This window comes from Rhea pennata, chromosome 12 (assembly GCF_028389875.1).
Source record: "Rhea pennata isolate bPtePen1 chromosome 12, bPtePen1.pri, whole genome shotgun sequence".
Classification (NCBI taxonomy): domain Eukaryota; kingdom Metazoa; phylum Chordata; class Aves; order Rheiformes; family Rheidae; genus Rhea; species Rhea pennata.
This window is the reverse complement of record NC_084674.1, coordinates 1-10,852: the sequence shown is the minus strand read 5'-3', so window position 1 is coordinate 10,852 and position 10,852 is coordinate 1. Positions and strand designations below refer to the sequence as shown.

Here is a 10,852-nt window from a genome sequence, read left to right as displayed (position 1 = left end):
TTAGCTCGGCTTTACGCTGTACGGCGGTAGTATTTTTGTGTTTCTAAATTGCGTTAATCCTCGGCATTCTGAACAGCAGGGAACGACGACGGGCTGTCGTGAAGAACTACAGGCTGCCGCCCTCCGACCTCGGCAGGTGACGCGCCGAGAGCAGCCGGGAGAATCCGAATGCCGGTCTTGGCGAGTTCTCTGCCTGGTGCTGACGAGGAGCCTTTGACAGTAGGAAGGTTGGCAGCGTCCGTACCTGAACCGTGGAGTAGTAAGCTGCAGTTCACGGACCAGCAGAGGAGGCGGGGGGCGGGGGCCGGCGGGGGGGGGGGGGGGGGGGGGGATAGGGGGATAGTGACCGGTTGAAGGGATTGATTGCACGGACTCCTGATAGGTTCTGATCAGAAGACGTCTATCCATATCAGAAGGCAAAATATATCTATCGATACAGTAAGCACGAGTTGTGCACGCGACACACACAGCGCAGTGATTGGGTATACAGCGACAAGCACGCGCTCCAGCTACTAAAGCGATTGGTTATGTCCCTTGATACAATTTTCTCACAAGCAGACACCACGGTTATCTGCTTGGCTCATATTCTGCGTTCTTGTTCTGTTTCTCACAGCACACCTGCTTCTAGTCTCAGTTGAAGGACGGGTCGCCTAGCTCAGCGTCTAACAAACCCCACAACCGGTGGCCCGGTCGCTATGGCGCTGCTGTTGCTAGCAGAGCCACCAGGTCTGTGTGAAGCCTTAGGTGCCTGCTTGGAGCAGTGTTTTGGTCTGCTCACCTGGAAGAAGCAGCGAGGCCTAAAATAAGACTTTGTTGCGGCTACATGGGTAAGCTGCGACCCCACGTGTCTTTGCCTTGCTTTGCTGCCTCATGTCGTAAGAGCGACTTGGGAATAAAAACCGCTTATGGGGGTGCTTAAGGGAGGATCTGCGTTCTGCCCAGCTTAGGGAGCTATAGCGAAAGCTTGGGGAGGGAGGGGAGGGGAGGGGAGGGGAGGGAGGAGCACTGAACTGAGAATCTCCCAGTGACCTCGGTGGCTTGATTTGTTTGCAGGACAGTGGTCTGAGGGTGGGGGCGGTCTGGGAGAGTTTCAAACAGGACAGGAAAGAGCAAGGAGGGTTTGAGAGCGTGGACGAACCAGGTGCCTAGGGTACTGAAGTTGTTAAGGGCTGAGAGCGTTTGGGGTTAAGCATCTGAAAGGGGCTAGCGCACGAGGAATAGTCAAATGCCGTGACGGAACACAAGGCTCCTCTCCAGCCTGGGCCTGTGCGTGCGCTCCGGCTCTTGCGGACGCCCCGGAGCTGTAGGCAAACAGGCGAGCAGCCCGGCAGGCGAGCGGGCTCGGAGCGTGGCGAGGGCTGTCCGTGCTGTGCGGATCCGTCCGCTTCCGTTCCCCGTCTCCTCGTCCAGCCCGCCCTCCTTTGGGTTTGTAACCTTCCCCTGCACCCAGCGTTCGGCTCTGCGCGCAGACCTCGGGGCTGGGCTTCGTGCGGCCCAGGCCCGTGCCACCGAGACCGACGATGGGACGGGCGAGCCGAGCGCTGGGCAACGAGCGTCCTGCAGGGCTCTAGCCTGGCGCAGGGCAGAAGCGCGCAGACAGGCGAGCTCAGGCGTCGTCCTCTCCGTTCTCAGAGCTGAGTGCTCTCCCTGAAGGCGAAAGCGGAAGGGGTAGGTCGTCGGCTACTCGGACACCTGCCGCGTCAAGGGCGGCAGCGGGAGCTGACCCTTCCCCGACGGACGGACGCCGGTGATGACTCTTTGGGTGTCACAAGGTAAGGGAAAGCGTGCCGGCGTCCAGCTCGGTGGCAGGCTCGCTCCCGGGTGGTGTTTCTGCACGGCAAAACAATAAACGGTTGCTTTAATTCTTTGCGCTCGTGCCTGTGGTTCTGGCTGTGCCTTTGCCATGAGGACGATGCCCGGGGGGCGAGGGTTACGCGTTGCGCCTGGGGCCGGCAGCCGGCGGCCGAGCCCCTTGCGCTTCGGAGCGCCTGCGGTTCCCGGGGAACTCGGTGCCGTTGACGGGGCCGTGGGGAATCGCCCTTGCGTGGCCTGGACCCTCGGGACTCTGGGCGGGGGGCGATCCCCATCGTGGTGGGGGCAGCCAGGGCCCCTCCAGGGCCACTGCGTGAGGGCGCCGGGCTGCTCCCTGCGTGCCTGGAGCTGGGAGCGCCTGTGGGGAGGGGGAGAGCCTGCGGGCGCCGTGCCGTCAGCCGCGCTGAGCCCTGTGAGGTGCCTGATGGTGTGCCCCCGAGGCCCTTTGTTTGTGTTTTGGTTTGCCCCAGAGCCCCGCGTTTGCCCTCTGGTACCCTCAGGAGCCTTCAGTTCACGGTTTGGGCTGCCCCCAAGGCCCCCGTGTGCCTCGGGGCCCTGCGTTCGCTTTGCGGCCCGCGCCAGAGTTCTCCGTTTAGCTTTGTCGTCTGCCGCAGAGTTTTGCGGGTGCGCCCCAGGGCCCTCCTCCTGCCTTTCGGTGCCCCCAGAACCGTTCCGTTTGCTCTGTCGTCGCCTTTTCTCTACCTTTGTGGCCCCCGCAGGTCCCGCTCGGTTCCCTTGTGCCCCGAGCGCTCCCTTTTGCTCCCCGTGCGCTCCAAGGCTCTCCCTTGAGCTTTCAGGGAGCCGCTCCCGGGAGCGGGGGTGCCTCTGGTGCCCTGGGAGCCCCCGCCGTCCCCGCCGGGGCTGAGGGCCGTTGCTGCCGCCCCCTTGCCGACAGGCTGCGGCTGCGGGAGCCGGGGCTGGGAGGCGGTCCGGGGGGGGCCGGGGGGGGGCTGCTGGCGATGGCGATGGCGGGCCCTGGCCAGGAGCGGAGCAGCGTTTGGGGCGAGCTGGCGCCGGGGCCGGTCCGGGAGCTGGGAACTGGGGTGCGGAGCTGCACCCGCTGGAAGCGGCAGGGCGGCTGCAGCGCGGAGGAGGTGAGGGGTGTCAGGGGGGTCGGTCCGCGCCGCGGGTCCGGCGCGTGCCCCCGCGGATGGGAACGTGCGGGGCGGGCACAAGCGGTGCGCGCTGGCCGGGGGGGGGGGGGTGGAAGAGCGGCGCACCGGGGCTGCGGGAGGGCGGGGGTGCGCCGGGGCTGCGGAGGGCGGGGAGAAAGGGGGTGCGCGCGGGGGGTGGGGGGGGGGGCGCAAGAAGGGGGCGTCTTGGGCCAGCTGGGGATCGCGTGTGCGACCGGGAGGAGGGAGCTGAGGGGAAGCCATAGGCAGGATTGCGGGGAAGGGGCGGAGGCGGTGTCGGAACTGCCGCGGGTCCGGTCGCGGGAGCGCCGGAGGGTATTGGGGGACGGCGCGGGACGGGCCGGCCATAGGGCCAAAGTTATTGGAGCGTTGCGCGGCAGCCGCGCGGCACGCCGGGAGCGGTAGTCTTCCGACACTGGGCTTCCGGTGCGCCATCTTCGTGCCGCGCGGCACGCCGGGAGCGGTAGTCTTCCGACACTGGGCTTCCGGTGCGCCATCTTCGTGCCGCGCGGCACGCCGGCAGCGGTAGTTCTTTCGCCGCTGCGCTGCCGCGCGGCCATATTACTCAGGCGCTCGTTACTGCGGGGCAGCGCATGCGCACTGCGTTCCGCCGTACTCACTGCTGCCCTCGCCTGTCGATAAAGCGGTATTGCAACAGATATGGCAGGCGCCCGCGCACTGCGTTCCGCCGCGCTCACCACTGCCCTCGAGGGTCGAAAAAAAGCAGGCGCGCACCTGAGGCGGGAAAGCGCCTACGCCCTGCCCGCTGCAGTGCTCGTTATCGTCCCCCCGTTTCGAGAGTGCTGGAGTGAACCCGAAACGGCGCCGCGCATGCGCACTGCCTGCCGCTCCGCTCTCTGCTGCCCTCGCCTGTCCGCATTGCGGTACTGCACCCGAAAGGGGGCCGCGCATGCGCACTGCCTCCCGCCCCGCTCTCTGCTGCCCTCGCCTGTCCGCATTGCGGTACTGCACCCGTAGACGGGGCCGCGCATGCGCACTCCCTTCGGCCCCGCTCACTACTGCCCTCGCCTGTCCGCATTGCGGTACTGCACCCGAAAGGGGGCCGCGCATGCGCACTGCCTGCCGCTCCGCTCTCTGCTGCCCTCGCCTGTCCGCATTGCGGTACTGCACCCGAAAGGGGGCCGCGCATGCGCACTGCCTCCCGCCCCGCTCACTGCTGCTCTCGCCTGTCCGCATTGCGGTACTGCACCCGAAAGGGGGACGCGCATGCGCACTGCCTCCCGCCCCGCTCACTGCTGCCCTCGCCTGTCCGCATTGCGGTACTGCAACCGAAGGGGGGCCGCGCATGCGCACTGCCTCCCGCCCCGCTCACTGCTGCCCTCGCCTGTCCGCGTTGCGGTACTGCACCCGAGACGGGGCCGCGCATGCGCACTACCTTCGGCCCCGCTCACTACTGCCCTCGCCTGTCCGCATTGCGGTACTGCAACCGAAAGGGGGACGCGCATGCGCACTGCCTCCCGCCCCGCTCTCTGCTGCCCTCGCCTGTCCGCATTGCGGTACTGCACCCGTAGACGGGGCCGCGCATGCGCACTCCTGCCCGCCCCGCTCTCTGCTGCCCTCGCCTGTCCGCATTGCGATACTGCACGCGAAACGGGGCCGCGCATGCGCACTGCCTCCCGCCCCGCGCTCTGCTGTTCTCGCGTGTCCAAAAGCCAGCGCTGCAGCCCCCCCCCCCGGCCTCCCCCGCGTGCGGAGAATACCGCCGGCAGCACACGCGCGCACTGGCGCGCCTCTCCGCTCTTTCGGCCGTAGGTAAGCGCACGGGCCCGGCTCCTCGCGCCTTCCCGGTGCTCATGGACCGGTAGCGCAGGGCGCTTCTCCTTATCGCTGCTCCCTGGGGTCGCGGGGACGGCCAGTGCCGCCCCGGAGCTGCTCCGCGCTACTCTCGCACCGGGGCGGCCCCGGAGCCTGCTCGCTGATGCCCGTCGGTTTCTCGGGCACGGGCAGAGCAGCCTCGGGGCGCTCGCCGCTCGGGGCGAGCCCCGCGGGGCCGCGGCGCCCTGCGGCTCGCACGCGGGAGCCGCGAGAGCGCCGCCCCGGCTCTCGCCTCCTCCCCGCTCCCGCCGCCCCTCCCGCCGCGGCCGCGGCCGCAGCCGGCGCATGCGCGGTGCTCGACCGCCGGGCCGCTGCTGCGGCTGCGCCCGGTTGGCGGGCGGCGCATGCGCGGCGCCGGGGAGCAGCATGGCGGCGAGCAGGGAGGGAGCTTTCGCGCGGCGGCGGCGGCGGGCTGAGGCTGCCTGAGGTGGAGGAGCGGGGGGTGCCCGTGAGGCGAGCGCGCCCCTTCGGGTGGCCGCGGGTGTCGGGCTGCCGCCTGCTCGGTGAGGCCGTGGCTGCGCGGAGGCGGCGGTGCGGGGCTCGGGGCGGCGGGGGCTGGGGCCCGGCTCGGCCCCGCCCCGCCGGGAGCGGGGTCTGCGCGGCGCCGCGTGTGCCGCAGCGCGGGTCCGACCCCCCCCTCCCCCCCGCCACGTGTCGCCTTTAGGGCCCCGGCTCCTGCCCAGCTGCTCGGGACGCAGCCCGGAGGAGCGGGGCCGCAGGCGGGCCCCGGAGCGCTGCTGAGTCCCGGGAGGCTTGAACCCTCTGCGCCAAACCGGCCGAGGGAGAACTCGGGTCGGGCGCGGTGAGCGCAGCCCCAAGTCATTCGCTTGAGAAGCGTGGCCGGACAAGCGGGCGGATGGGTAGAAGAAAGAGGCTCCCAGATGCCCTGAGAGGCGCCCCCCCCCCCCCCGCAGCCAGGCACAGCCTGAGAAACGTTGACGGGTGACGGCACAGCTGCCAAACCGATTTTTTCTCTCTCTTCGCCTGAGCCGCCTCTCGGAACTCTCTGTAGGCGCAAGATGCGGCTGGTCTGGGATAACTGCGCTGTGCGCAATGCTTCAGGGGAGCGTTAACATGAAACTGCAGGCTAAGGAGTCGCCTAGTAAAATAAAAGGCTCGGGAAAAGCCTAAGAGAGCACTGATGGGCCCTGGGAAGCCCCAGGGATGCTACAGAAGAGAGCCTGGCTTTTTTCAGGCACCTCCTCAGAGCAGAGAAATGGCTTACCCCGGCCTGCGGGGGAATGGGTGCTATTAATAGCAGCCTTTCCTTACCACCGGCATTGCGAAAGCAGAAGGGACTAGAGAGGATGCGTAGCAGGTTATGGACTCTCTGCAAAGTTTAAGCGAACAACAGTCCCCTCTTAAAGTAGAACCGGTTTTGCCCTAAGTAATAGATGAACGTGGCTGTGAGTAACGTGAAGAGAAGCGGTTGCGTCTGTCACCCTCGGGGCCTCGGGGAAGTAGTGTCTAAAACCCGGTACCCTCGTGGCCTCATCAGCCTTCTCGGTCTGTCTGGCAGGGTAGTCCCCGGAAGGGGGCATCTCCAAGAGAAGCGGCTAGACCCAGCGACCCAGCCGTTCGCTTTGGTCGCCACCTGTGAGGCGAGCATCCGAGCGCAACGGGAGTCCGGGAGCTGTATCGAGAAGGTAATAGGTCTGAAAGAGAGACCGGCACATCAAGTGCTGTCGCCCTTCCGTGTAGTTAAGGGCCGAGAGAATTCTCGGTTAAGCGCGTGCGTGCAAGGCTTTGAGAAAGGATGCGGAGCAGTAACGATAATACCGAAGCGGAATAAAAACAAGGTTTCACGGAAGGCGGCGTAGGTAGGTGTCAGGTGATGCGCCTGCCTGTCTAATAACCTAGCCCTGTTGGCTGTATGCAGCGTTTCCAAACAGTTTACCCTGTACTGTGTGATACAAAGTGCTGTATTAAGCCCTTTCCTTTCGGGGGGGAGGGGAGGGAGAAAAAAAAACAGGAACACAGTAAAGAGAAAAAGAACGCGCGTAAATCTAAGCCTTTCATTGCCAGCAAAATGCCAGTTTCTCCCTTTGTTACAGAGCTGGAACCAACGACAGCAAATGCTGACGGAGAGGGAAGCCGGACGAGCGGCATGTAGGGGATTAATACCTAAGGGACGGGGTTGAAACGAGGAGGCAGAAACGCAGCGGACCCTCGGTATCCCCAGCAGCTGCCACGGTAGCAGCAGGTGTTCCGCCACGGGCAAGTCAAGGTAACTCTCGACAGTGACTGTTAGTTATTTCGGCCTCCCGGAGGCAGCGCTGAGGCCCAAGCAAGCCGTTCCTACCCCGTGGGTATCGCTAGCGGCATCTGCCTTAGTTTTGCTTTGGTCGTTTCTATTTTGTTTTGTTATCGTACGCGCGTAGATAGAAGGGGAAAGACGTGATGCTTTTGAGATTAATTGGCGCGGCCGAAGTAGAAGAGACCAGGAAAATGTAAGCAAGCTGAAGTAATAAAATCAACCGGGACCGGCTGAGAGCTGTCCCCGTCTCCCCCAAAGGAAAACCCGTTCCTCCCGACTAGGCAGGATCGCCGTTAAGAGCGATCGGAATAATAGGTCACCAACGTGTAACGGGAGGCCTGTGCAGCTCACAAACGAGTCTGCTCCGTACGTGTATTTCTGGGTGCGTGACTTTGTATGTCTACAAAACATCCTGTTTTAAAAGCTGCAGGGCAGCAAATTGTTATCTTCGGGGAACGATGGTCAAGCGGCCAGAGTTACGGGAGAGGGAGAGAGAGAGGGAAAGCGCGCGCCCTGTAAAACAAAGAGGTCGTTTTTGGAGGGCTCAGTTGGCGCAACCCGCAGTTAGTTGCCTGGCAATGGTATCTGGGGGAGGAGGAAGACCGTAGGTGGAGGAGACGTTAAAGCCTCGTGGAATGAATTAGCATCTCCTGCCCGCAAATTCCTAGGACAAGGCGAGCCTTTTCCAGTAATGCTTTCCGCATCTGGTGACTCTGTGGGAGCAGCACCGTCAGAAAAGAGCGGTAAGGGAAAGCGGGTGCCAACGGCACCGTCCTCGCGTCCCCTTTGGGGCCGGAACGCAAATTCTCTGGCTGTGAGAAAGACCGTTTAGCAGCGCCCTGGGCTGTAACTGTCTGCGATACTTCTCCCCTTGACAGCACAGAGGCGGTCCGACGCGCTCAGGTCCCTCTAAAGCGGTAACGCCAGGCATAGGACTAGACAGCAGGGGATCATCTGTCCGAGCGGCACGATGAGCACTAACCTTAACGAGGAGGGGGTTACTGTGCAGGTGTTAAAGGAAGGGGATGTTGCGCGTGTCTGCATTGACCGAGGGGCAGAGCACAGTTGCGCCAAAAAATGCAGACAGAAGGTTTCTGACGGATTAATCTCTAGCGGCTACTTAGTCTAACTTCCCTTTCGCAGCAAACCCGAGTGTCGTCGTAGCTCCCAGAGCAGGGCTGGGGGAAGCGGTACCTGCGGGTTGCGCGTTCTCGTTTACCTTGCGTGCGTGCGCGAGTGCGCGCGTGTTTGCGTTAGAGCTGCTTTTGTGCTTAGAAGCACCTTTGGATTCTTACGATTTTCTGCAGAGCTTTGCTTTGCTCCGTACTTTTGTAGGGTGATGGATTTTACGGTGCCTGCATCGACAGGTGCTGGCTGGCTAAGTTGTAATGTCCCAAGGGAGACCCTTAGGCAAGGCCGAGGCGCTCGGGGAGGGAGCCTGCCGGAAGAACGTCGCCCGGGAGGGGTCGCCGGCCTCGAGCTGTAGGCGCTGATGCGCGTGGCTCGTTCTGTCGGACGCAGAGAGGTTGCGGAAACTTTAGCTCGGCTTTACGCTGTACGGCGGTAGTATTTTTGTGTTTCTAAATTGCGTTAATCCTCGGCATTCTGAACAGCAGGGAGCGACGACGGGCTGTCGTGAAGAACTACAGGCTGCCGCCCTCCGACCTCGGCAGGTGACGCGCCGAGAGCAGCCGGGAGAATCCGAATGCCGGTCTTGGCGAGTTCTCTGCCTGGTGCTGACGAGGAGCCTTTGACAGTAGGAAGGTTGGCAGCGTCCGTACCTGAACCGTGGAGTAGTAAGCTGCAGTTCACGGACCAGCAGAGGAGGCGGGGGGCGGGGGCCGGCGGTGGGGGGGGGGGGGGGGGGGGGGGGATAGGGGGATAGTGACCGGTTGAAGGGATTGATTGCACGGACTCCTGATAGGTTCTGATCAGAAGACGTCTATCCATATCAGAAGGCAAAATATATCTATCGATACAGTAAGCACGAGTTGTGCACGCGACACACACAGCGCAGTGATTGGGTATACAGCGACAAGCACGCGCTCCAGCTACTAAAGCGATTGGTTATGTCCCTTGATACAATTTTCTCACAAGCAGACACCACGGTTATCTGCTTGGCTCATATTCTGCGTTCTTGTTCTGTTTCTCACAGCACACCTGCTTCTAGTCTCAGTTGAAGGACGGGTCGCCTAGCTCAGCGTCTAACAAACCCCACAACCGGTGGCCCGGTCGCTATGGCGCTGCTGTTGCTAGCAGAGCCACCAGGTCTGTGTGAAGCCTTAGGTGCCTGCTTGGAGCAGTGTTTTGGTCTGCTCACCTGGAAGAAGCAGCGAGGCCTAAAATAAGACTTTGTTGCGGCTACATGGGTAAGCTGCGACCCCACGTGTCTTTGCCTTGCTTTGCTGCCTCATGTCGTAAGAGCGACTTGGGAATAAAAACCGCTTATGGGGGTGCTTAAGGGAGGATCTGCGTTCTGCCCAGCTTAGGGAGCTATAGCGAAAGCTTGGGGAGGGAGGGGAGGGGAGGGGAGGGGAGGGAGGAGCACTGAACTGAGAATCTCCCAGTGACCTCGGTGGCTTGATTTGTTTGCAGGACAGTGGTCTGAGGGTGGGGGCGGTCTGGGAGAGTTTCAAACAGGACAGGAAAGAGCAAGGAGGGTTTGAGAGCGTGGACGAACCAGGTGCCTAGGGTACTGAAGTTGTTAAGGGCTGAGAGCGTTTGGGGTTAAGCATCTGAAAGGGGCTAGCGCACGAGGAATAGTCAAATGCCGTGACGGAACACAAGGCTCCTCTCCAGCCTGGGCCTGTGCGTGCGCTCCGGCTCTTGCGGACGCCCCGGAGCTGTAGGCAAACAGGCGAGCAGCCCGGCAGGCGAGCGGGCTCGGAGCGTGGCGAGGGCTGTCCGTGCTGTGCGGATCCGTCCGCTTCCGTTCCCCGTCTCCTCGTCCAGCCCGCCCTCCTTTGGGTTTGTAACCTTCCCCTGCACCCAGCGTTCGGCTCTGCGCGCAGACCTCGGGGCTGGGCTTCGTGCGGCCCAGGCCCGTGCCACCGAGACCGACGATGGGACGGGCGAGCCGAGCGCTGGGCAACGAGCGTCCTGCAGGGCTCTAGCCTGGCGCAGGGCAGAAGCGCGCAGACAGGCGAGCTCAGGCGTCGTCCTCTCCGTTCTCAGAGCTGAGTGCTCTCCCTGAAGGCGAAAGCGGAAGGGGTAGGTCGTCGGCTACTCGGACACCTGCCGCGTCAAGGGCGGCAGCGGGAGCTGACCCTTCCCCGACGGACGGACGCCGGTGATGACTCTTTGGGTGTCACAAGGTAAGGGAAAGCGTGCCGGCGTCCAGCTCGGTGGCAGGCTCGCTCCCGGGTGGTGTTTCTGCACGGCAAAACAATAAACGGTTGCTTTAATTCTTTGCGCTCGTGCCTGTGGTTCTGGCTGTGCCTTTGCCATGAGGACGATGCCCGGGGGGCGAGGGTTACGCGTTGCGCCTGGGGCCGGCAGCCGGCGGCCGAGCCCCTTGCGCTTCGGAGCGCCTGCGGTTCCCGGGGAACTCGGTGCCGTTGACGGGGCCGTGGGGAATCGCCCTTGCGTGGCCTGGACCCTCGGGACTCTGGGCGGGGGGCGATCCCCATCGTGGTGGGGGCAGCCAGGGCCCCTCCAGGGCCACTGCGTGAGGGCGCCGGGCTGCTCCCTGCGTGCCTGGAGCTGGGAGCGCCTGTGGGGAGGGGGAGAGCCTGCGGGCGCCGTGCCGTCAGCCGCGCTGAGCCCTGTGAGGTGCCTGATGGTGTGCCCCCGAGGCCCTTTGTTTGTGTTTTGG

At 63.8% G+C, this 10,852-nt stretch overlaps 1 protein-coding gene and 1 long non-coding RNA gene across 7 annotated transcripts; one reads left to right on the top strand and one right to left on the bottom strand.

Moving 5' to 3' along the window:
• Positions 1-383: 383 nt before the first annotated feature.
• On the bottom strand, positions 384-4,863 carry LOC134145937 (uncharacterized). Its single transcript, XM_062585974.1, has 2 exons — positions 2,515-4,863; positions 384-1,830 (listed from the first exon to the last, which is right to left on the bottom strand). The coding sequence occupies exons 1-2, from the start codon at positions 3,378-3,380 to the stop codon at positions 1,701-1,703; spliced, it is 996 nt and encodes a 331-aa protein (XP_062441958.1). The 5' UTR covers positions 3,381-4,863; the 3' UTR covers positions 384-1,700.
• Positions 4,122-9,568, top strand: LOC134145939 (uncharacterized). 6 transcript variants are annotated; one of them, XR_009959727.1, is made up of 6 exons: positions 5,135-5,208; positions 6,301-6,427; positions 6,836-7,008; positions 7,707-7,781; positions 8,655-8,834; positions 9,194-9,568. It is a non-coding gene; the product is annotated as an uncharacterized LOC134145939 (long non-coding RNA). The 6 variants fall into 6 exon arrangements; XR_009959730.1 differs by lacking the exons at positions 5,135-5,208; positions 7,707-7,781 and adding an exon at positions 4,122-4,718 and having other exon boundaries at positions 8,652-8,834; XR_009959728.1 differs by lacking the exon at positions 7,707-7,781 and having other exon boundaries at positions 8,652-8,802.
• The last annotated feature ends 1,284 nt before the right edge of the window (positions 9,569-10,852 follow it).